The sequence below is a fragment of the Empidonax traillii genome, unplaced genomic scaffold, assembly GCF_003031625.1.
Source record: "Empidonax traillii isolate 1590-97213 ecotype Southwest subspecies unplaced genomic scaffold, ASM303162v1 scaffold1262:size201849, whole genome shotgun sequence".
NCBI lineage: Eukaryota > Metazoa > Chordata > Aves > Passeriformes > Tyrannidae > Empidonax > Empidonax traillii.
This window is the reverse complement of record NW_020956455.1, coordinates 61667-88340: the sequence shown is the minus strand read 5'-3', so window position 1 is coordinate 88340 and position 26674 is coordinate 61667. Positions and strand designations below refer to the sequence as shown.

Genomic DNA, 26674 nt, shown 5'->3' with positions numbered 1-26674 from the left:
TTCTATCAACTAGTTATTGCAGTTTTAATCATGTAACTTCTTGTTTGCAGAGATAAAAAACCTTTCTATAAATAGAGGTATTAGAGAACAACTGACATTTCCCAATTTCTCCAAGTATCCCCTCTCCAGCTCCGAGCTGACAGCTCTAACTGTGCTTCTGCAGTTGCCAACGAGAGCTGTGCTTCTCATCTGCACAAACCTTTGTTCCACTAGAGGGGAACTCCCACTACACAAGGAGTGTCCAGTGGTAACCTCACCTTTGCCAGGGACACTGGAATGCTGAGTCCTGCTCCAGGATCCACAGTTTTAAAAGAATGCTGAAAAATTGGACAGGCTACAGAGAAAAGCCACAGAAGTTATTCCAAAGGAGGAGAAAATTTCTCACCGTTTCAAAAGAACCTAAACTGCTTTGAATATTAAAAAGATGGAGCTGTGTACAGGAAGAACCCAGCGCTCAAACGATCAAAAAATAGGAGCTGTTTTCAAAGCTGAACATCAAACAGCACAACAAAATTAACAGCTGCAAAGTCAAGGCACAAAGTCATGTTCAAAATGAAGTGAGTTTTATTTTAATTGAAGGGAGCTAACCAACAGAACAAGCAGCCAAAGACGTGCTTAATATTGGACCTTTTCACTTCTTATCATCCACATTGTGTTTTTTCAGAGCCACATTTTGTATTTCCTTAGTATCAAATTTAAAGGCCAAGTGGATGGCACATAATGCTGCCTGATTTGTGAGCTCAGATGGGTTTATTAATTAACCCTGGTGACCTCTAACTTTTGAGTCTGTCAGCCTGACCACCTTTCCAAAGCATGAGGAAGATGACCAGGCCTCCCCACAGCACAACACAACACACATCATGAGCCATCTCCGGGCTACAAACTGACCTGAAGGCTTCTCTAAGAAGTCTGAGATACTGCAGAATATAAAATAGATAAAATACTGAATACACAATTCAAATATAAAATGCTTTTCCCCATGTACTTTGATATAAGTACATTAGAAACTTATCATCATCACTGGCATCGTATTTTATGGTACTTTTTACATAAGAATAAAGTGTGTCCTTGCAAAGAGTTCAACAATGCAAATCTAAAGAACTGATCTTCAGGTTCCAATTTATTCATGTCTGCAGCTCCATTTTTCCTGTTTAGCTCAAACCTTTTTAATGCAGTTAACAACTGATTCACATTTGTACATTAAGGCTGGTTTCTTAAAAAGCTAAACCCACTATGATCCTTTATTATTCACAGATCAGATTGTTTAGAGCTTGAGGAGCAATGATGCTTACCAGTAACAGTCCTACAGATATATAATGGCAACATCACAGATGGAAATGTCAGTGGAGGTTTGAAATCCAAAATGTGAGCAGAAAGATAAGAAAAGGAAAAAAAAACCACAATGGTTTTGGACAAAGTCAGAGCAGAAACAAAAGAAAACAAACTACAGCAAGAATTCAAAAAGGAAAGGACACTCCTTAAAATAATGCAGCTTTTTTCCACCTAAGAGAACAGGAATAATCGTGACAATAAGAACAAACTAATTGAAAAAAGATGAGCTGCTTCAAATCTGGCCAGGCTGGAGCTGAAGTTCTTGCTATTATATTTATAGACAAAGTAAAACCACATCACAGAGGTAAAGAATTTCTGCTGAAACTGCAGCAACCTCATGAGACAGTGTGCTGTGCCACAAAACTGTGCAGAGCTGCCATCCACAACAGAATCAGAGCTGGGAGCTGAATCAGAGCCACTCCAGGCTGCTCCTGCTCCCTCTCTCCTGTCCCAAATGATCTAAAATGAACAACAGTCCCAGAATCACCGAGGCTGGAAAAGACCTCGAGATCATCGAGGCCCATCTGAGTCACTCTGTGCAGCCACCAAAGGTCCTGCCAGTCCCCAGCAGGGTATTCAAGGAGGGTATCCACATGTTCCTGGTGTCTGTCCCACTCAGAAGGAGCACAAGGCAGAGGAGAGTTCATAACCTGTGGATGAAGATGGGCTGATGCCAAGATAAGAGTTTTACGCCAAAAAAGGTGATGCTTTTGTTCTCCTGTAAAGGTGGGAAACTCCATCCTACGATTCTTTCATTTTTAGGGGTGTGGGCCCCTTTGGTTCCAGAACTGATGCTAAGAGTGGAACAGACCTGAAGAGCCTCATTAGGTAACCCATGAAAGCTGGAGGCACATCAGCTCTGACAGCTTCTGCTCAGCCCTCCAGCCTGGTGCTCCACCAGGAACTGGCTCTGATGCTCAGGGGCTCCAGCAATGTCCCCATGCCTCTCTCCACAGCTCCCCATGACTTCACACATGCAAACTTCTGAGAAACATTCACTCACAATGCACGCTCTGCCTTTGTATTCTGTATTTGGTGGTGAAATAAGCAACCAGGTACTAATTAAAAGGTGGAAAGTGCCTCCATACTGCAACTTGGAGACATAAAAATATGTCTTTTTTTAAACTGGTGGTTGCTTTTGGCATTTGCCTCCTGAACTCCAAAAATGTGCATTCAGATGGAGCTTAAAGCAGCTAAACGGATGTAATGTGGAAGAGGAGCCTGCACATTTCAGCAGCCTGATTTTGCCACAAAAGGTGTGCAGGTTCTCTTCCACGGGAGAGCTCAAAGTGACATTTCCTTTCAGTTCTCTTTGGGTTTGCTGGTTTGTTTCTCAGTTGGCAGGGGAAGGAAGAGGGAGTGTGGTTATGAATTTTTAATATTTTTTTAATACAATGTCCCTCATTTTTCCTCCAACCACTACTTTACTTGCAAGGTTTGGGAACTTCCCCCTTGCTTCCATATGAAGTTCTCAGGTTGAAGGTTACGAACACACCAGTCAGTCCTCTAAACCAATCACTTCTGGTCAAACTCTCACAATTTTGCTCTGAAACCATCTTATTAAACACTTCTGGAGTATTTTGCACTGCAGTTAAACATTAAAACACGGTTCCTCAAACAAAAATAAGTCCTAGGTAGAAAGAATCAAATTAACAATATGAGCATGAATTCCCATCTCCTTTTTTCATTATTTTTCATTATTTATTTAGGCGTGCCCAGGTATGGGAGCCTCTACTGAAGCACAAGATACACACAATTAAACAGTCCAGGACCAGCAATTCCCAAGGCATGCCAGGCACCCCCAGGGCTGGATTCACTGTAAAGATACTCCTGTTCAGGTGCTTTGATCCAGTCCCAGGTGTCTGGCACCTGATGGAAATCAGTTCTACTTCCTGCATCTCCAGCAAATATGCAAAAAACCCCCTGTTTAACACAAGTGACTTCCAAAACCTTGGTCAAAAAGCACAGGAACAAGCTGTGCTTTTGAAGAAATGGGAGAGGTGGCCTCAAAACCAATATTTGGATTATTTTATTCTTACTTCTATGAATTTTTGGAGGACAGACTGTCAGATGCAGTCACTCTGCTGCAAGTCACAGAACACATTCCAGAATGAATAAATGAACGTTTCTACAACCCCCATTTCACTTTGGTTTCTTGTAGATCACCTCCCCATCTCCCCCTCAGTTCCTCACTGCCTTCCCTGTGTGTTTTCCCAACAAACAGCCCTGTACATGGACAGGACCATCAGTTATTGTCAACAGACCACACTTGCAACAACTACCAAAACATGTCATATTTCTTGTCTTTAAAACCTGGGATTGCATTTGTTTCAGAATAACTTATCATTTACACCACACTGCACCAAATGAGAGCAGTCCATGAAGAGCGCTAATCTGGAGGAACTTAATTTGGACTTTTTTAAATTTTCAAATACTCATTTTTGTCCTTATTAGGTATTGCTATTTTGACAGCAGTAAACAGAGAGGTCAAGGGTGGCTCATTTCATTTTTCATTCAACAGCTAAACAAGCCAAAGAAAAGCAAGTTGTTTTATCAAAACAGAAGGAGGAAAAATAAATTAAAAACAAAAATCTAAATCAAGACTGTCCTGTGAAGGCCCCTGAACTGCAGCTTTGTGATTCCACCTGTCAGAGCCAAGGCTGGCAGAAGACACTTGGTCATTCTGGGCCCACGGGGAATTTTCTGCCAACTCCCTCAAGTGTCAGTGCTTGCACACAAGGTTTCACTGCTGCAACAACAGCAACAACCACCCTGCAGAGATGCTGAAATCAGTTCTGAGGCAGCACAAAGCACGAGGACTGATCTGCGTGTTCCCACACACACACCTGGGTCCCTGTGCCTCCTCCCTGGCACTGAGTCCAGCCCAACAAGCCCAGTGGAGCTCTGATTTTGGGCTGTGCCCAGTTCAGGCCTCACTTTCGAGCCTGAAATGCTCTACATTCACACCAGATAACACCACCAGAGTTCCAGTGAGCCCTTCAAAAAAAAGAAAAATTAAAAAATCAACAGTAAGAAATCTCTGGGAAGATTTTTTCCCCCCCCCTACACACAAATAATTCATTCCACTGGCTGATCCTGCAGGGCCAGCTCGTGCACACAGCTTGGCTGCCACTTCTTAAGCTCTCCCTGCACATCACATGAGATTGGAGTGGTGAATTTTCGAAAGGAGGGATCGTTTGCCCAACCCCAGGATTACATCAAACACCCAGTCCTTAGTTAATAACTGAGTGGTTCAGCAGGAGTGTCTGCTGTGCTGTGCTCCCCATTCCCCTGGCCCTTTTCTCCCTGCAGAATGGGCTCCCTCTGAGCTGAGAGGCACAAAGGAAATGGAAATTTCCACTGACAGGTTCCCAAGCTTTTGCATTTTTGCATAACATTGATAGTGCTGCACAGCACAGACAAGTGACTGTTCTTTCATCTTCCTGAACAAACCAGCCTCTCTCCAACACACCCAAGCAGGGCTCTTTTCCGGCCTCAGCATCTCCAGGTTCCTTGCATGTTTTCCTCAGAAAAATCATTGGCAAGTCTCTAATTAGGATCAAAACAAATCTCTCTTCCCCAAATGGTTAAAAATATGTATTCTTAAAAAATCAGCAAATTTGCCTATTAGAGGATCATATACAGATCTATGTTTTCATTCCAATAGTGGACATCAGACAATATCCACAAGGAATCAGAAAGAATTCTGATTTTAATCTACTTTGAAAGGAAACAGTCCTGTGTTGGACAATGGCAGTTGATGGCCACAAACTTTCTAATGTGTAGGACCATTTGAAAGCAAATAGTTTCAAATGGTTCCTAGGAATAAGCACTGTTTTAAAAGAAATATTTGTTCCTAAATGCAAGACTATTAAATTCCTCCAAGCACTGTAACAGCCCCTTCTCACACAGCTTCTAAAAGCAACGTTTGAGACTTGCCATTCCAAAGCCATATATATTTTTAAAAGCATGCATGTGGATGAATTTATACATAAGCAGGAGTGACTTCCTCCTAAAGCGTTCAGGGGTGTCAGAGTCTTGCTCAGAAAGCAACTCCTGCAGTAACTGTGCCACATACAGAGGCTGCAGATTTATAAAAGCAGTCATCAAACACAGGAAAGGAATAAATGTTGGCAGAAGCAAATGAATGAATATATAGCTAAACTGTAAAGAATAAAATGCCAAAGTAAGTAAAAACAAAACAAAAATCAGTCACAACCCTACATTCTTAAATTTCCTCCTAACTTGGCCAAAGTGATCTCTCCCACGTGCTTCGGCACAGCCTCTGATCTCACATTCTGTATGTTCAACAGCAGAGTTGCTGCAGCATCAAAGAGTGCTCCTTAATCCTCCTGATTAATGAAGACATTCCTTCACTCCTGTCAGAGTAACAGAGTAGCATTTAACAAATGATTGTTAAAGCAGTCAGAAATCAGTCAGAAATGCAGGAGGAAGAAGGATGGTCTCCTCAGTTCCTGGAAGACACAAGCTTCTGGCTCCCTTCTCACTGTGGTGGACACCTTTGGGACCAGGAGGAGAGAAGCATTTCACCTTCAGTGCTTCATAAAAGATTGAAACTTGTGAGACTGTGACCACTTCCTTCCCCCTCCATGGATCTGGGAATATGAACTAAAGCAAAGGCATTTGCAGTGTATTCCATGTGCTCTCTGGGTTGAACTGACCATGCTCTTAGGCAGAGTGACCACTGCCAAAAACCCAAAATATTCTTTCAAAACAAAGGGGGAAAGAAAAAAAAAAAAAACCCAAACACAGCTGGTTGGATTTTGAAGCCCTCCTTTCCCTAAAAATCAGACCACTAAAAACCCCCTGCTGTGTGTGGAAGATCACTGAGTGGAACCACTCCTGTCACAGCAGCAAAAACCACATGGCTTTTATGGACACTGCTGCACTTGCACACACTTGGTTTGCTCCTCAACATCCCACCAGCACATGCAGAACCTCTGCCATAAAGGATGGGCTGTTGTGATGCTCCTGGCACACCCAGGCTGGCATCAGCAACACAAAGCACCCTCTCCCTGCTGCTTTCCAGCCTGTGCTGCCAGGAGAGGCACAGTGGAAACAAAAGGAGCGAGGGCAAGACAAGCCAGTAACATTCCAGGGGTTCCACTGGTTTGGCTGTGCAAGCTACCTGGACCTGCCCCAGCTCCAGCTGTCAGTGCCAGCTCTCAGTCCATCTAATCTACACACCAAGACTCCATGGAGTTCCTCAGTAGATTATGCAGCCCCAGAGCACAAAGGATCATCTAATTTCACATTCCACTCTCATTTCAGACAAGTCATTCAGGCTTAGAAACGAAGCAAATTGCAACATTAATAAATTACATTTAAAAAATTAATTAAAAAACCTACACAGAAGCCTAAAAACCTGAGAGTCCAGCAGTATTTATAAAATTACTGTTATAAACCAGAACATTGGCACAGCTGTGTCTATACCGTCCAGAGAAGCTGATATATTGTCCTTGAAGCTGACAGATCTTCTGCTAGAGTGACTGAACATGTTGATTTTGTGACCTGTGTTTATGCAAGCCCATCTGAAAGTTTAACTCGTCATACAGCATGAAAATAGAGACTTGTCCAAGAGGAATGTGCACTGCCAGCAGTTCTCTCCCTCAGCCTCCTCGGAGCTGAGAACACATTGAGCACTGGCACTCACTGTTCAATAGCTATGCGTGTGAGCAATTCACCTGATTTTCACAGAAAGCACAGAATTTTCTACACTCCTACCCCATGATTGTATTAATCTGTGTAAGAAAATACATGTAGCACATCTGTCCTAATGCAAAAACCCTCCAGGTTAAGAGAGAACAACAGGTTACTGTAAATACAGCATCTGTCAAAGTTAAATAACCACAGGCTGCATTTTTATCCACTTCATCCACAAAGAGTAATTGCTAGTATTTGCAGGAAGTTTTTCCTTCCAAAGAGAATCTACGAGAAGTCAATTTTAGTTCTACTCAGTGTAGTTTAATCCTGCTACATTTCAAAGCTCATGCTGCTGTTGGCATTCAAAATAAATCCAAGTAAAATGCATACTTTACTCAGCACAAAGGACACAAACAACAGCAGAAAGTAAAGTTCAGAGACCCAACTTAAGCCAGATTTGCAGCTATTTATACCAGAGTGAAGTGCAGGAACTTACAGTGAGATTCCAGTTGATCTGTGGTATCCTGGTGTGAAGGTTCAGACTGAACAGAAGCAGGAGAGCCCCGGTAACCACGAGGGCACTGCAGCTCACAAACTCAAAGAAGTACAGGCCCTCGCAGGGGGAGCATTCCATGATGGTCTCGATGCAGATGAAGGCGGTCAGTGCCAAAACCTGGCAAGAAAAACAAGCGGGGCGGGGGGGGAATATAAATAGATTTCCGCATTTTGAAAGTAGCCACAAGTATTCCTGAAATTTCCATGGGGAACACGATCAGTTTACGCTCAGGAATGTGTGATTTTAGTTTACAGCAGGGCACTGTCTGAGGAGCAGAAACAAATGCGAAGCAGTGCACGACTCCATGGATTTGTGCATCTTAGCAAAATTACCAGGAGCCTTAACATCAAAATGACCAGGACACCCCAAAAAGCAGGAAACCCCTTCAGGCCATCGGCTCAGTATGCACCTCAAACATTTTATCCCATTCTGCACTCATGATATGCTATTCCAAAACCAGAAGATGGAATGAATTTGTCTACTGGGCCAACCTCAAGCACAATCACATAATATCCATGCCATGAGACTGGGAGACATTTCAATGAAGACATTACTTAAAATGCACAACCGAGATCTAAATCAATTCCAAATAGAATAGATTCAAGATCTCTACCAGTCTCCAAAAATGCCTGCCTTTTTCAAGTTTACCATCATCAGTATGCTGCTGCATTTCATGTAAAAACATATTTTATCATTCCCCTCTAAGACAATAAAACAAGCAGCTCATAGAGGAAGGAAAACCTCCTGGGGCTGCAAACACAAACTTGTAACTGGGATAAGGGCTGGTGACACTAAATTCAGGAGATATTTGGCAGAGTTGACACAGGCAGACTTTAATTCACCGTTTAGGATGAAATGCAAACTCACTGTACTCTAAAGAAGTCTGCCCAGTGGAAAAAAACTAAACTGCACAAAAATAAAAGCTCACTATGAGCTGCCAGTGAGAGCCAGCACAGACACCACGAGATCCCCTGAGAGCTCCCACACAACTCACACAGGCCAGGTCAAACCCAGAGCTCCCCAAACACAACCGGGAAAGCAAAACAGTGCCACGGATGGGTTGGTTTTGTTGGCTGAGTTTGGGTTTTTTTTTTGTTTTCCAGGGCAAGCAAGGAAGGCCTTCAGATTGTTTTGCTCTGGATTTTAGGACAACCACTCCCACCCACCCACTTACATTTTTCAGAAGGAATTCTCTTCCTGCTCTGTCACAATATTCTAATGAGGCTGGAGGAGTCACTTCAATTTGAGAGGGAGGAACTAAAGGAGATGGTTTCCTCAGAGCTAAATATTCCACAGTTTAAATGTTTTGTCCAAATAAAAGTTTAAGAGATTATAAAAACCGTAATAAAAATCAATTTCTGCTAAATCCTTCTTGGCCAATTTCAGTGTATGGTTCATCCATTGGTTTGCCTTTGCTTCCTACAACAAAACTAACAAAATGAAGAAGGATTTCGAAAGAAGTTACAATTTTTGTCACCAACACCAGCAGTAATTTTAATTAAAGCATAATATCCCTCCTGCTTCCTTTGCCACATACAGTAGCAAATTTAAGTTTAAAAATGGATTAAAACAAAGCAAAACTATTTTAATAAAAAACCTTTGGTTGGAAAGTCTCTCTCAGCCCACTTGGCACATGCTCATTAGGACAGCACATGCCATACTAATTTCTGTCAGCTAACAGAGCAGGGCAATTCCCATCAAACCATTCTGAATGTAAACCCAGTGACTAAACACTTCAGGGTTTATCTTTGACACTGAAGAGCTTCAGAAAAAAAGATCATGCAGTGAAATGGAATATTCAGAAAAGCAGAATCAAAGTATGATTTCAGCAACGACATACATATCAAAAAAAAAAAAAAAATCCTGTTCAGAACACAGCTTGATTTTAAATATTAGCATGTAATAAATACTAGCATGTAATTAGCATGTCTATGAACACATGCCTCACAACTGAAGATGACACTGAACACAATTTTCAAAAGGTAAAGCTCGAAAAATCAATCTTAGCAGTTCCAAGCAGGACCAATGCCATGTATTAATGCTAAATATTAGCCAGCAAAACTTTACCTTTTAGATGTTCCAATATAATAAAGTCTCTATTTTTCTTGCCCCTGTTTCAGATCTATTATGACATTTGTAAACCTTTTACTCTTTTAACAGAAATGGTTCTGCAATATTCACTAGAAACACTGCAGGACAAGCCCCAGTAACAGTAGGTTCATCCTCTCAAAACACGAGCAGCTCTGAATTGTGCTGCCAACAGGAGGCTGAGGCAGCCAAAATCCCCGGCAGCCCAGTCGCTGTGCTGGGCAGCTGGGACCTGGCAGATGGAGTCTCTGGTGTCCTGCTGACACAAAGCCCACCCTGACTCTTCTCCACACCAGACAGCACTGCTTCTCCAAGGCCAACACACCCAGCGTGGCTATCAAAGCTCAGAATGGATCCAAGGGTTTCTTGCAGCCAGCATTAGAAACTAATTATGTGCTGAAGAGGCACTTGGAGCAATGAACTCCCATAATCATGTGGTATTTACATATTCCCAAGCTCAGAATTAATAAACTCCAGAGCAACTCTACCTTTAGAGTTCATTTTATCCCTTAAGAAACCATACAACACATTTACCTGTGACACACCCTTGTTGGTTGTGTACACTCAGGTTTGACTTAATTAAAGCATTTCCAGTGCAAGTAAAGATGTGTCAGCAGTTTACCAACGTGCAGCAGCACCAGGGCACGTGGTCTGGGGTCTGTTATCTGCTCAGCAGGGGCTGGGACAGAACCTCAGCTGCCCCAGTGATGGTGGAGATTTGTAACGTGCACAATAAGTGACTCCACAGGAACACCCTCACAGAGGGCACTGGCACACCTGAACACCTCCTGGCTGGGGAGTCAGGGAGGGGACAGCACTCCCACACACACTGTTTGCTTCTAACACTTGGGTACTTCAAGGAAGATTCCAACTCAATGTGTTCCTGTTTTCCTTGCAATAAAAATACATCTCGCCCTTCTCAAGGATTATCCATCCTGCCAGTGCTACAGTGCTCTCTGCTACCTGCCCATCATTTGTCTTACAACAAAGCCAGGAAAACAAATGAAATCCAAATTAACCACTGCACCAGAAAAAAAGCTGCCCTCTCACAGAAACTTCCCTTTCCCTAATCACAATACAAATCTCAGTCTTCAATACAAAATACTTTCTCTTTGAAACATCAGGATAATCTTGTTCTCCTACACATTTACAAACTTGCCAGCAGCATCCTTCCAATTAACTACAAGTAATACGAGTCTGCTATTAAAACACACCAGTTCCACTTTCACTGACCGTTCCCTCAGAGATTAATCCAATTTTTGTTTTTAATAAAGAAGCAAATCAATCTGAGCACATGAAATGAAAGTGAAATACATGAGGTTAACTCTACAACCCCATGACTTACTCAGAGAGCTACAATACTTGAAAGTGTTGTGTAAATGCTGCCACTTGAGCCAAAGCAGCTTTGTCAAAGGTCACAGCTCAGCCAGAGAACAAGTTCATTGAAAAACAAAAGAAAGTGTTAACATTTATTTTCTCTGTATTTTTAAATTTATGAAACAAATCATTTATGAGACAGGGTACACAGATGAGAGAGTGGATTAACACAATTCTGCCACCCAGGTAGCCCTTATGACACGGCCACAGAGCAGACTGGGGTGCCCCAGGATGTCCCACTGCAAACTGCAGACACACCAACATTCAGGCTTGGGCTCAGCTCCCCCACAGTGTTTCCTGAGGGGCTGCAGTGCAAGTTCAGTGCTGATTTTCTCCTGTTCCCACACAGATCTCTGTAACCATACTCAAGACACCTCCTTTCTCACCTCTGTTCATCTCCATGCCCGTTTGACCGCCCATCCCTGCCCACCCAACGGGCTCATCTGCACACAGCTCACATCTTACCCAGGCTCAGAGACCTCAAAAGTCGCTTCTCCAGAGCTTCCTACGCTCTTCCCTCTCCAACACCACACACCCAAAATAAAACTGGTGCTACCCAGGAGGAGCAAGGAAGGAGCAGGGAAGCCCCCAGGCTCCATGCAGAGTGGCACCGCCCCAGGTGACTGAGGCACAAAGCTACACCAGAGCAAACCCTCCCCTCCACAGCTGCTGGAGCTCTGCCCTTGCTTTGCAACACTCACAAAACCAGGATCCAGGATGCTGTGTCTGCCTCCCACCACTGCAGTTCCAACACTAGCTAAAAAAAATATCAGAGAACCAAAGACCCAGCATCGTATCAGAGCACAGGCCTCGGCCAACAGAATGCTGGCATTTGTCCAGCACGGGAGACAAGCCCCCACTTTCACATCACACGTCTTTTCGTAGCTCAGGGTGATGAGATTCGACAAGTTTTTCCACAAGCAGAAGTTTCAAGGTTGGTTTACCAAGGAAAAACGAGAAGCTGAACGTGGTGGAGATCTCCTCTTACATGAATTACTGCTCTCTCCCACAAATAACACAGCTCCAGCTTCCTCAGGCCGAGGCAAGAAAGCCAGTTTGCTCTGATGGATGAAACAAACCTTTCCATTGGGTTTTCTCTACACCAAGTACTTTGGAGAGTTTTCTGTTTCACCCTAATTCTTCCAATACCCAAAGATTTGCATAGCGCTCTTTTATTACAGGATTTCTCTTTTTTAACATTTGCTTTTGGTTTCTCTTTGCCCAATGTGTGAGTGCAGCTCCAGCCCTGGGACAGGGCAAACACCTCCTGCCCTTCACCCACCACCTGCCACCACCACAGCACCAAAGGCAGATGGAAAAACCTCCAAGTAGAGGATCAAGGATGAGATGGATTCGGCAATAATGGCTTTCTGTGTTTTAGCCCTGAACAACGCGGCAAACTGTCCCCCAGAGTTATGTCTGGGGTGTTTGGCACTGCCAAGGTCACTCAGGTACAGGGCAAGGCTCTGTATCAAACAGCACTGTGCTCCTAGGGCAGCTCATGAGGAGAGAAACTGCCCCTGGCTGGAAGGGGAGGAAGAGCCCACAATTTGGGGCCATGGAATTCCTAAAAGAGAGCCTCTAGTCCGGGATCCAATGTCCTTAAAGTCAGCCACATTAGACTGCTACCATGACTGGATCCATCTCAGCTTTCCTGCAAATTCCCCTGGAGAAGGGCCCTTAATGAAGAAATCATCTGCCTCGGGGCTGTGTAAATGGCTCATATTTACATCACTTTCTTGGCAGCACAGGCACACCAGACATAAAACACCGAATTTCCCCAGAATGGAGAAAATGTGTTGTGACAGGCACCAACCCTGAAAAAAGAGCTTTTAGGAGGTTGCTAACGGTGTATTTTTCCTGTCAGAATGTGCTGTGATATATTTTTGAAGAAAATAATCAAAGAGCTTTGCACTCAAAATAAAAGACAGTTCTGCAATGAAAACAAAGTAAAAAATGAGTTTTCCTGTTTATCTAAAACATTACCACAGAAAGCCTTATTGTGTGGTTAAATGACATAATTATGCCTGATTTCCAAAAAACCACAAAATGGTCAGCATTTTTTCTGCCTGAAAAACACCCACTGAATTTTAGGAAGAATGTCACGCTACCAAGACATTTTTACATCCAGACTGTTTAAATTAATGGTGCAGCAGAATACACATGCAGAAAATAGGGAAGAAATATATAGCTTTCACACCACTTAAAGTATCTGAAGACACTGAACTTTCTTGAATTAAAATCGAGATTTATTGCTCTCATTTGCTCGGTCCAGCAGACCCTACTTTTATGCATGAAACCAAGTGGGTCTCATTCCTTGCAAAGCACATGCATTTCCCACATCTGAAACAGCTGGCACAGATATGATGAATATTTGGGATCATATGGCTCAAACCCAGTCCTGCTCCTGCAGCAGGAAACCATCCTTTACCCCAAGCAGGAGAATGAGTGATCTCCCGCCTGCATCCTCGAGACTAAACGCAATGTGTTATTAACTCTGCTAATAGGGCTGCAAGGAGCCTTAAATCACAAAAGGAGCACTGAACTTTTCTTACAAGATAGAAAGTTTAGGAAAACAAGGGTTACCAGAGAGGGAAAAGCACCATCCATGACTCAGCACCCTGGATAAACTGAACTGCACTGTGATGGCACAAACACAACACTGAACAAATCCACACAAATTCAACCAGGTCTCCCAGTCCAACTCTCATCCAGTTTTGGTGGCGATAGTAGAAGAACAGCAAAAAAACCTGGATTTCAGTTATTCGTTGCCCCTCTGGCTGCAAAGTGTTCATTATTTCTTAGTTCACATTTGGTTGTAGCATGGCAAGACTTTAGCACATTAAATATTGTGGAATCCTCACTAAATTAGCAGATCTTAAGCCACCTCCAGCAGTTTTCTATAATCCTTGAAAGATTCAGCTACTGCCTCTCAATTTAGGCAAAAGACCAATTCTAAACACAGAACATACTGCTGAGCCCAGAAACAGTTTGAGGCTCACTGGGAGAGAAAGGGTCATGTTTGAGAATGAGGGTAATCAACACCCAAAGCTCCTACAACAGCACGAGAGTTGTTTTGAAACACTAAGGACACCAAACTGAGGCTTATTCTAAAAACCAAAGCAATTAACTCGACTGAAGTGAACAGAAGAGATTCTCAATCGGCTAAAACAGAAATGCATCGATTTTAAAAGTGGGTTTAGTCACAGGATCTAGAGAAAAAAAAAAAGCTACAGGCACGAGGCAGTGACTTATTTCCTGCCAACTATGCAATAGTACTTATTGCCTGGACACACTTATACAACAAACATTCTTATCTGCTAGATAAATGTGAAAGCAGCTCCACTTCAAATATCATTAAACACATGGCAGGTTTTATTAGAAAAGCATAGTTCTTCCTAACAAAAAAAACCCCAATCAAACAAACAGAACCCAAACAAAATCTCACTCTGATTTACATGTATTTCAGGTTTTATCCAAGAAGCAGATGACCAAAAGAAGCACAGCACAGAATCTGAAGCCAAGGCACACTGCAGGGAGGTATTTATTTGTTTTAGGCACGTGAGGTTTCCTCACAGAATCCTGAAGGTCATTCAAACGTACCTTCCAGAGTAGACAAAAAAACCCTGTAACATGCCACCTGTTCCATAAACAAAAGACCACCAGCAGTTAGTTTTTAGCAACCCCATCCTACAGGAAGGTTCATCTGAAGCCCATCCAGAGCCATCCTTTAAACAAAGGCAAGCAAAACATGCAAAACAAAACTGGTTCCTCTCCACAGGAACCTGTGCCTCCAGTCCCCAGAATCTACAATTCATGCACAGCACAAATCAAAGTATTTTCATAAGCAGCAGGTCCTTCAAGACAACAATGAACAGAATCCCAGCATACCCAGTTCCACAGTCCTAACTTGCTCATTCACATGCTGCATTATTAATCACTTCATGCCCAAGCAGTTCAGTGAAATGCAGAGCTCATGAATGGAAGGTTTACTCTGTCCCCACAGCACACTGAACTGTGCCGGTGGCTCCAGTGAGTGCTCCTCACACAACCAGAGCAAGCAGATGGTTCTGCCCCCCTCCTTTTCACCATATCCTGATATTTGAGGCTTAATCCTCCCATCCACTGTCTCAGTCCCTTTGACAGACATCTGCAGGTACAGTTTTTTACAGCCACCCCTAATTCCCAAACACCACAAGCCCGTCTGTGTAACAGTGACAGACGTGGCAGGTTCCTCAGAGGCAGCTGCAGCTCCCAAAGGTCATGCAGGAAAAACAGAGCCCCGGTGTGCTGGTGAAAACCATAATTACACCCTGCACATCACACACGAGGGGAACTCTTATACAGTAAGACTACCCAACTCAGTTTCTTCAAGTCCAATTTTAGCACAATTTGATCAGCATTTGCAGCTCGTGTTCTTAGACAAGATAGGGGAAAATAGGGCAAAAAACCCATCATGCATTGGGTGCTGCACTGAATATAATCTTGTATACATTTAGTCATCTGCATCTCCCTCAGCCACTGCGGCAAGTAGTGGGGGCAGAAAGGAGAAAAAATTATTTTGCCATTAGCCCCATTTGCTGCTAGTCCTACAACAGTGACACAGAGTCAAAACTGACTCCAGGTAGCAAAATGGGGAATAAATGCTGCTTAACTACTGAGTCCAAGTTAGTAACAAAGGCAGGGCAAAAAACAGCTTCCTTAAAAATCCTTGGCAATTCTTGTTACTCTTACAGACTGATTTCATCATGTCACTGCAGTCCCTGGAGTCACCAGCTTTGCATCAGCATTTAAGAGCTGGTTGATACCAACTGTGTGGGATGCTCGTGTGCAGGAGTGGCATCTCCCTGTACAACACCCAACCTGCCATCCCCAACCCTCCAGCAAGAGTGAAGTGTCCCCTCCAGTCCATTTCCTGGCATCTTCTATTAAATCAAGTCGTGAGAACTCAAAACCCATCACATCTTTGCTGTTTAACCCAAACGGGTAGATACAATGACCCTATTTTGTCCTGAGGCTGCCCTGTGACTGTGTATGATTTTTAAATAAAACAATAATTAATAAAAGCTATTGCTTTATTCATGAGAATTCTCTACTCAGCTCTTAAAAAACAGAGGAAGATCAACAAATTCTGATCTGGCTTTGTGTTCCTGTTCATGTTCACAGCCCAGTCTGTGCTGGAAACCTGGCTAGTCAAAACAATATTAAAATACAGGACTGAAAAGCTGCTAACAAGCAGTCAGATATATTAAATGACGTATTAGTTTTAAGAAGTAAATGTGTACTCATACAATTTGTCAAGCACAGCCTCTAGTTTACCAAGCCTATTTGGCTCTTTTAAAAAGTGAAAGTTCTATTTTAACACTATCAGAATCAGTGTGTACCCTTTAAAACCCCATTTAAGCCCAATTACGAGTAAACATCAAACATCCCACAAATACTAAAAGAAAGGAATTTTAACGAGGAAACAATCAAGAACTTCAAGTAGTCCTAAGGAATCCGTGAAAGTTTTTCGGGTTTTTGTTGGAAGGAAATGGTGCAAAATGTCCTTGCAATCCCAACGTTCCCAAGATTGCAATCCCAAGGCCCCCTTAGATGCCATGCCTTAAAAGGCAAAAAGAGTAAAAAGAGAACATTAGGAAAAGAGGAACATTTTTAAGTGCTTAATAAAAGGTTTCATCTACATTAGATAAAAAGTTTCTAAATGCAACAGTTAGTGTCTTTTAGGAAAGCATGTGATCAAACAACTAAACTTATTCACAATATCCAAGTGGCATTATCAGCTTCTAGCATGAAAATAATTTCCTAAGACAGAAGTTACTCGAGCTGATGAAAGACTTGTGGAGTTTAAGCATTTCATAATATTCCCAACCACGCTCATTGCTTTCTTGCATGAGCATTTCAGTTAAAAAATGTACAAAAGCAGAGAAACTTCCTAATATGGAAATGGTTGTAGTCAATTCACAAAGTAATTTGGAGAAAACCTGCCAGACCTGTTCTGAGCAGTGCTGTATCACTGGCACATTTACAGTCTGAAAATAACAAGGTTTGGCGTCAGTGGAAGTCGCAGCAGAAGCATCACCACGTGCAGCTCCAGACACAGCACAGGACGTGTTCCTGCACTGGGCACAGGGATGGATATTGGGCTTCTACACTGTCCTGAAAGGAAGGGAACAACCACACACCACTTCAGCTCCCCTTCAACCTGAACATACAAGCTGTTTAAAGACTTGGCAAGCATCAACACCTGAATATCAAGCCACATATCAAAAAAAGTTTAACTTGCAGATCGTACTGAAACACCTGTCTGAGTAAAAACACTTCTTCCCCAAGCTAAGGCATTAACACCAGAGCCTTAATTACGATTCATTAAGCACACCAGTCAGAAATGTGACACTCTGAGGTACAGCTCCCAGTTCAGTTTGCACTGAGTGAGATTAGAACAGCACAAGTTCCTCTGCTTCCCTGAACCCACCCTGGGGACTGTTGGGGCTACACCAGCTCTAACACCTCCTTGCCCATAGTCAGTCATATTTCTGACCCATCTTTTCTCTCCTCATGACTGTGTGTTCTTGCACCTATTCTATAAGTTAGAGTTATCCACACTCTGCTTCTCTTCTAACCCCATCCTGGAGCTGATGATCCAAGTTCCAGAGAAACCTAAACATTATTTCCATGTTTTGGAAGCAACTGACTCCACAAATCATCTGAGAATTGGGTGACTTTTGGTTTAAATCAGAAAGCATTTTTTTAATGCAGCTCTAATAAGTGGCCACTTCTACCAGCACAGAGGACCAGCAGCTGAGCCACTGCTGAAATGTCTCTTTATTGTGCACCTCCTCCTGTTTGTATACAAAATTTCAGTACATTATCTGTTGAGGTCTAGGCAGATGCTTCTGAAATGCAATTTGGAGCACTGGGTGGTTGAAAAGGGTGCAAGTTGATGTGACAGAACGGTGTGTCCACTCTCATAAATCACAGATTCCACCTACACTGGTTATGTTACAAGCAAAACCAACCTCTTACATTTCTGCTCCTTGTCTTCTTATCTCAAGATGACAATTAAATCAAAGCCCCATCAACAGAGGATATTACCAGAAAGATTACAAGCAATGAAGGGAGCTTTCCAAATATCAATGCCATTACAACTAGATTAGTGGAGTGCATCTATTACCATTATTACACTGGTTCATAATGGGAGGAAAACAATACAGCATACTTCGCACAGAAATAACAGAACTTCCTTCTGAAAGCAGAATTTAAAACATTCCACCATTTTAGAGAAAAATTTCTACCAGGAATTTGGAGTTTACTGACAGCAGGACACCAGCCCATGGCCAGATGGGAGTTAAGAGACATCATGAAAGAAACCAAAACCTCATCACCTTTCTGTGGGAAGACAACCACAGTCATTTCTTTAGTTGTACACAGAAACAATAAAAAGCCAAGCCAAACAAAATAATCTCCTCATTCTTCCCTGGCAAATGGCAGGATAAAAATACCACACAGCAGAGCAGAGCCACAACCTTTAAAGAGAAACCTTTCTGAAGGGAAATCAGGAGTTTCAGAGACACTGAAGGGACAAAGGTTACCTCCAGAGGATTTCTAAGCATATTTGTGCATTACAAATGTGATCCTTTTAATACAATATTACAGCAGCCTTTTCCAAGGCCAAATGCCAAAGATCACCTGCACCTGCTGTCACACTCAGCATCATCTGAACACAAATATCAGTGAGAATCACAGCTCAGCATATGACACACAAAAATCACAGGGATTTCTTAGATAAACACTCATTCATTGTTTGGAAACTATAAGGGAATAAAGAAGCATGACACAGTTAATCACAGAATGACTGTAAATTACCAGTGCAATCCTAGGATGAAAGAGGAGGCTTGACAAGTGACACATCATCCACACGGATAAGACACACCTGAAAGGTCCCTCCTGCTGAGAAACCATGCCCTCAGTCAGACGGTGGTGCAGGAAGGACATCTCCACAGTCCCAAGAGCAGAGTCCAAATCACTCTGTCCTGCCTCAAATGCCCGAGGAGGAAGGAGCAGGGATGGGAGTGGCAATGTCAGCACAAGAACATTTGCTAGAACTAAGCTCACACCTCAAAAATGAGGTGAGTACCTCCAAAGTGCAGAATAAATGCACAAAAGCTAACTTTAGGTGAAAGCTGTGCATAAAAAGGGCAGGCACAGGGCTGCCTGGGCCCCAGAGCTGCCCTAGGAGCTCAGACATGTCCTGCAGTGCTCTGCCTTCACCCAGAGCTTCACATGCAGGACCCAGGGCCTGACCGCCCTGAGCTGACCCAGCCACCACGTCCTACTGCCCTGTGTCACACCCCCCCAATCCCTGCAGCTCAGTTAACACGCATTAACACAAACCCAAACTTCACAGTGCCCAGTGCAAAAGCAATCTCAGTTTACTCACACTGATTCGGCAGCCAGCTGGCAACTTTTCTGATTTACAGAGTGCACCCAGCTCCATGCTCCTGCCACCATTCCCAGCCAGGAATCACAACGCTGGGAGACCCAGGGCAATGGAGCAAGTCAGACACGCCCTACAATGTGACAATGGGGGGAGCTTGGGGGCTCCATCTAATCCTCCCCTCCACCCGTGATCAGAGTGAGCTGCTGAGCTGAAGGCACTGTCAGAGACTGAGATGGTTAATGATTTACGCATTCCAGGATTGCCAAGGGACTTTTGCAGGCTGGGCAGAGGCAGCAGACCCACCCCTGCTGCCAGCGCTGCTGCCGGTGCCGAGCCCTGGGAAGGCAAGTGGAGCTGTGACTGATTCCCAGGCCCAGGAGACCCTGGGGGCTCGTGGCATGGTCTGGGACAGTGTCCATGGACAGAACAACTCCTGACTGCTTTGAGTGGGGGGGGTTCCCTCCCCACCACCAGCAGATCACGGCCACCACTTCAGCTGACAGAGAAGCTGTAACTGCCCAGTTCCATCCCCAGACCCCGTGCACAGTGACTACGAACGTCTTTGCACCCTCATCTTTCCTCTCCCTTCCCCTTCTCCTGCCTTTCCTTTCTCTCCCTTCTGCATTTCCCCCAGAGGTTATCTTTGTGCCATACAGATGAGAGGTACAGATGATAACACCCAAAATGGCAACACACCTGTTTACCTGTGAAACAAAACTGTTCTAAAATGAACCCCACATATATAAGTTTTCAAACACCGATTATTCAGTGTGGTTTCACTCTAATCAACCCCAAGGGATTTATTAATAAGAACCTGGGTTACCCCCCCCCTTTCTGGGGTGGGTCGTAACAGGCACCAGAAGGCAGAGATAATTAAATATGAGATTACTGAACACTTCATAGTAGCTTTCAACCAGATCCTACCAGTTAGCAATTAGCTTACTGCATGGAACTTAGATGTTATTACTCTAATTTTCTAATAAAATTAACAATGAGAATTCTCAAGTCTTATAACCCATGTAGAGGTGTATTGCTGGCTTTTGAGTTTTGTTTTCTTCCTTGCAACAGAACCTGATAGCAAAGAGTTTTACTGTAGTCCTGGCCTCAGCAACCAACTCGTGAATCTGGAAATGTGTAATGACAGTAAGCCACAAAACAACTTTTTCCAACTCTCCACCAATGAAGACGGAACTTTTTATTCTGAAAATTGTGAACATATGAACTGTTATTCCCACCAGCTTTCACTCAGCTCAGACTCCTGCCTCCCCTGACAGGCAACATCATCTGCTACAGACAACGGGACGAGAGCAGGCACGGAGTGATCCTTCCCAGGGCACTCAGCAGCAGCTCACAGACCTCCCAGGCTGCAGAATTATCTCCTTTAAAAGGAATCTCGGATGGATTTCTGCAGCATTTGGAGCAAACACTTGAAGACAGCAGTGTCTGGGGCCGTGGGAGCCACAGAAACCATCACGAACCACCATGGACAGGCTACGGGTTTGCCCTTTGCTCCTTCCACCAGGAGGCTGCTCTGTGATGTCACTGCTCCAGTTCAACCATTCCTAACCCCAGCACTGCTCCAGTTCAACCATTCCTAACCCCACCACTGCTCCAGTTCAACCATTCCTAACCCCACCACTGCTCCAGTTCAACCATTCCTAACCCCACCACTGCTCCAGTTCAACCATTCCTAACCCCAGCACTGCTCCAGTTCAACCATTCCTAACCCCACCACTGCTCCAGTTCAACCATTCCTAACCCCACCACTGCAGGGACCGGCCAGGATCACCTTTCCCATCAGCTGGCCCAGCTGTTAGAGGTGATACACTTACCTAAATCAAGTGTCTGCGCAAACCTGGCAGGATCCTGGTGAGAACCAACGGGGCTCCCAGCAGGATCCTGCCTGGTTTCCTCAGAATTCCCGTGGTGTCCTCAGGAACAGCCCACCCAGAGCTACAGCTCCCAGAGAAGCTGAGCAGCAGGGAATATCCTCATGACTCACCCTGGCAAATCCAGTGGGAAATACATCTAAACCCAATTTTAATGACATTGAGGTCCTCGAAGGTGCAGAATTACAACAGTCAAGGAAAAAACAACAATGTATTCAGAAAAGCTGAAAACTAAAATGAAGAGGTGGGGAAAAAAAAAGAAATTAGACAGTCTCATTTGAAGTGAAACTTTTCCCAGCAAAGATGACCAACAGCCCATCTCTTTTGGATGGCAGCAATGGGCCCCTCCTGATTCCTTTCTTCAGCAAGACCACTAAGGAAAGAGAGGGACTGTCCCTAGGAAATTCAAGGAAATGGGGGAAAAGAACTGAAATAAAGGAAATAATTTGAGGATATTCATAGCAAAGTTCCAGTGATATCCATTTGATTATTGCATAATAGTCTCCATGGGAAGTATTAAAGCCACCAAAAGCATGAGAAACAAATTCATGCCAGAAGAGTAATGAGAATAAACTCTAAATAGCATTCCTGCTCTGCTCCCCAAGGGCAGCTGTCTGTCTCTCACATCTTCCACAGGGAAGGTACTACTCCATTTAAATGCTGGAAAGTCAGCTGACATAATTTCCCTAAAGGGAAAACATCTCTTTGGGCAGCACACAAGTGGACTGGCTTCTCCCTGACTTTCATTGCTAGTTCAGACTCATTAAAACAAAACAAAAAGGCACAGAACAAACATGAGAGTTTCAAGTTACTTTAAGTCTTCCCCACCCTTCATTTCCCTTTGTGTTGTTCACTTCCCACCTGTCCAGTGACCCCCACCAGGTGTCTCAGCCAGCCCAGGGCCCTGAACACTTCTTTTTTGAGATGGTCCAACACTCACCATCTCCCTTCAGGCTGCTGCTTTCAGAGGCTGCATACCCAGTGCCAGCAGATGTGTCCTCACACATCCCAACAAGCACACACAACTATTTCAACAGAGCAGCAGGATACAGCCAAGAGAGCTCCTTCTCAAAAAGCTCACCTACCTTGTATTTTGAAAATATAAAATGTTCAAAAAGAGGGAAATGGTTCAACACTAAGCTGTTCCACGTGGCCCTTTCCCTCATTCCCTCATCACTGACCACTGGCAGGCAGATCCAAGCACTATGAACTGCTCAGCTGGGCCATGAAGAGCAGTAAGAAGCCCTGAATCAAAGAGTTTTCTTGGTCTACAGATCCAATCTAAACAAAAACCAGAATGCTGTCCAACCTTTCCTGGGAGTCAAGGGAAAGCAAGCCAAAACCAGGCTCAGAAATGAGCTGCACCACGCTACAATGAAATATTATCACAGCCCATTCTGTTGGTGCCCCTTGAAAGGACACTTCAGGGCATATTCTGTTGAAATGTTAATAAATGAGTTTAAACTACTGTCCCCTCCAGCAGCACTTAAATCACTCCATACACCTCAAATGCCATACTGCTTTCCCTCTTGTAACAGCTCCTTCATTTGAATCAATAAAGAGAAACCTACAACAAATAAAGGAACCCTACACCTATTTTCAATGGTGTGGGTTTCCCCCATTCCCTGTCCCTTCCCCTTCTGACAGTCACACACGAGCATCTGGAAGAAGAGCCATCCAAGCCACAGTGTCCAAGAGTTATCCTTCCCACACAGCAGCACTGGCCAGTTTGTGGAAAACCCTTCAACCCAAGATTAGAACAAACTGCAGTGTTTGCCTTGAGCTGATACTTTTGCCTGCCAATCATGTATGTATTTTAAGGCAAATCCTGATGCTAAACGAAGCACATGCACTGTAATCTTTCCTGTAACATTCTTTTTACTAAAATATATTTAGAGCCCTTTTATCCCAACCAATACTTGTCTTTTTTTCTTTGTGTGCAACAAAGGGAGTTCCTCCTTGTTCTTAAAGAGATAGAGTTCTACACAATGGACTTTGATACATTTCCGTTCCTACACAGTATTTTTGCAAAGGTATCAAACATTATAATTAAAATAATTATACTTGGCAAAGAAGCAACTGTGGAATGTGCTCCCTCTTCTTTCTTTTCCAGCACTGTTCAGTTTTCTAATGGTTTGCTGCTCTACCAATCCTTACCAGGAAAGGATGGAGCTGCTTTTGAGGACAACTGTGCAGAAACTAAAGGTGTTGAGGTGGTGCACAGGCTTCCACCTTGCAGTAGTTAATTTAATTTTTCACTAACTTCTGACCCTCTGGACTCGTCCACTCCATAGGAACCACGTGCAATAGCTCAGCTCACTTTAATAACAGCACAAAACATGACTCGGTCCCCCTGAAGGCACTGCTCTGCACTTATCATCTTCCTAACAACGTCCTGGGAGCACCAAAGTCTTTGCCCAAAGAGAAGAAAACCTCTGTAACTCCAGCACACCGTGGTTTCCCCTTCATCTTTCTTGACATCACTTAAAAACTTCTGAGGTCTATTCCATGTATCTTTGGAATCTGTTCCAAGCAAGTCAGAGTTTAACAATACAGGATTCGCTTACAATCAGTAACTGCTCATTTTAATGGCAAGTTTTCAGCATGACTTGCCACAGTTATTAGTGTACTACAGAAAGGATCTGCAGTAGGAACTGAAACAAAAATCCCCAGGGCAGATTATTTCAGTGTATTAGGCAGCACCACCCCAGGATTTGTACCACATGGCCAGTTTTTCACAGTTCAAAGACAGGTAGATGTTGCACAGTGATGACAGATCCTTTGGCTCCAGTCCTGAACACACACAATGCAAACACTGCTGTTCCCTGTTGTTTGACTACTGGGTAACACGCTCGATGCTACCACTTGCACACCACAGTTTCTATTCTCCACTGAGGAGATGAGAAGAAAACAAATCACACTTCCAGAACCTGGATTTGACTGGGCATTCATAAAAACTGATCCCATATTCATCACCACGGTCCCCTATAACCTCGTGGCACAGCTGAAGCGAGGATACCTTCAGTGTGTTTTACACCAAACCTGCATGTGCAAGCTCTGCCTTGTGCTAACCAGCTGTGGTTTTAAACGCTGGATTTACACGCATGAAATATTAAAATCTTTCTGCCATCACAGTCCTCAAAGACCTCATCCATTTTAAGTTAAAACTGCAGGAAATTACTTAAACATTTACTTCGAACATACTGCCATTTTCACGAAACACCTATTTTCAAATATCCCGAACAACACATCTGTTGGTTTGAAAAACATGAACGTCAAAGTGACTCTGCAAGCGGATCAGATGAAGGCAAACATCAGCATCAGCACCACGAAAACTGCCGAACCACTCGGGTGTTACCACACCTTTCACCGCTCCCAGACCTGCGGGGGCTCCATCGAACTGACCGGCTCAGGTGTCCCAAAGTACGGGAACGAACACAGCTCACGTCTCATTTCACAATGCAACACGCACGTCTAGTGTTCGGGGATTTTTTAAGGGTTTATTTCCTTTTGCTCGGTGCAGCCCGTCACGGCAGCGGGGATGTGAGTGCCCTGGGAGCTCCCAGCGGATCCAGGGACAAGCCGCGCCCGCCGAGGGGACCGGGGGACCCTCAGCCGGGCAGGGCTCCGGACACCGCGAGCCCCTCCACAGTGACAGAAGGGTCCGTATTTACTGCTGAGAAGTTGCCTCTGCAGTTCCTTACCCTGCACGACCTCGGTGGGTCCGTGAAACCCGCCCGTGACCACGGGCACCCACGGGCGGGGGGCGGCGAGTCCTGCACGCCGGCAGCGCCCGACCTGCCCCGCACCCCGGGGCTGTCCCCGCACCCCGGGGCTGTCCCCGCACCCCGGGGCTGACCCCGCACCCCGGGGCTGACCCCGCACCCCGGGGCTGTCCCCGCACCCCGGGGCTGTCCCCGCACCCCGGGGCTGACCCCGCACCCCGGGGCTGACACCGCACCCCGGGGCTGACCCCGCACCCCGGGGCTGTCCCCGCACCCCGGGGCTGACCCCGCACCCCGGGGCTGCGGCTGGGCCGAATCGACCCGCCCGGGCCGTACTCACCCCCTCGGCCACCTTCCCCCTGCCCAGCGTTCCCGGTCCCAGGGCCGTACTCACCACCTCGGCCACCTTCATCCTGCCCAGGGTGCCCCGCAGGTAGTCCAGGTCGCAGCGCAGGCCGCCCAGCCCGCGGCGCTGGCTGACGGGCTCTGTGGTGGGCTGGTAGGGGCTGCTGGCGGCCGAGATCATGGAGGCGCTGGACGCCTCGCCGTCGAAGCCCTCCAGGTCCTCGCCGTTCCTCATGGTGCCGGGGCCGCCGGGGCCGGGCCCGGCCCAGCGCCGCTCTCAGCTACGGCCGCGGGCGCTGCATGGCCGGGCCGAGCCGGGCCGGGAGGGCCCGGGAGCTGCCGCCGTGCCCCGCAGCCGGGCGGGGCGGAGTCCGGGGCGGCGGGAGCAGCCGAGCGGTGCCCGGGGGTGCCCCGGAGCGGAGCGATGTCCCGGAGTCCTGCCCGCCGCTCCCGCCCCAGTGCTCGGGGGCGCTCCTGGCTGCGCTGGTCCCGCTCCTAATCCCGATCCCGGTCCCGGTCCCGGTCCCGGTCCCGGTCCCGCTGCTAATCCCGATCCCAATCCCGCTCCAGACGCCGGTCCCGACCCACAGCACAGCCCGCTGCGAGCGGCGCCGCCGCGGCCGCTCCTCCCCTTGCGCGGAGCGGAAAGGGCGGGCAGAGCCGGCCCGGAGGGCGCGGGGCCGGGCGGGGCCTGTGGGGTGACCGCCCCGCGGGACCGCACCTGGGCCGGGAACGGGGACAGCACCCTGCGGACCGCACCTGGGCCGGGAACGGGGACTGTACCCCTACGGACCGCACCTGGGCCGGGAACGGGGCACGGAGCGCACCTGGGCTGGGAACGGGGAAGGGACTGAACCTGAACCGGGAACAGGGACAGCACCTTGCGGACAGCACCTGAGCCGGGAACGGCCACAGCGCCTCTCCGGACCGCAGCGGGGCAGGGACCGCACCTGAGCCAGGAACAGCGACAGGACTGGGGCTGGGGACGGTCCCGGTGTCCGCCCGGCCCTCGGGCACTGCCAGGGCTCTACAGGCGCCCATGGTGGTGCCGAGGCTGCGGAAGCCGACGCTGCTGACACACCCGAAATGCACCCGCAGCTCGTCCTGAGCACAGCCCCGGGCTCCGGTGCCTGCCCCGAGCTGCGGTCCCTGCCCCGAGCTCCGGTCCCTGCCCCGAGCTCAGCCTGACCTGCAATCCTTGCCCTGCTCGGCACTACCTCTCTCCTACACTGACCTGCACCCGCAGAACTTCCAACAG

The 26674-nt window shown here is 45.8% G+C and overlaps 1 protein-coding gene across 1 annotated transcript in view; it reads right to left on the bottom strand.

Moving 5' to 3' along the window:
• Positions 1 to 25652, bottom strand: part of CMTM4 (CKLF like MARVEL transmembrane domain containing 4) — a 28534-nt gene extending 2882 nt beyond the window's left edge. Inside the window, exons 1-2 of the mRNA XM_027906230.1 lie at positions 25466 to 25652; positions 7493 to 7669 (exon numbers count right to left, since the gene is read on the bottom strand). Coding sequence (XP_027762031.1) covers positions 7493 to 7669; positions 25466 to 25651 — 363 coding nt within the window. The 5' untranslated portion in view covers position 25652. The remainder of the gene's footprint in view (positions 1 to 7492; positions 7670 to 25465) is intronic.
• Positions 25653 to 26674: the final 1022 nt, after the last annotated feature.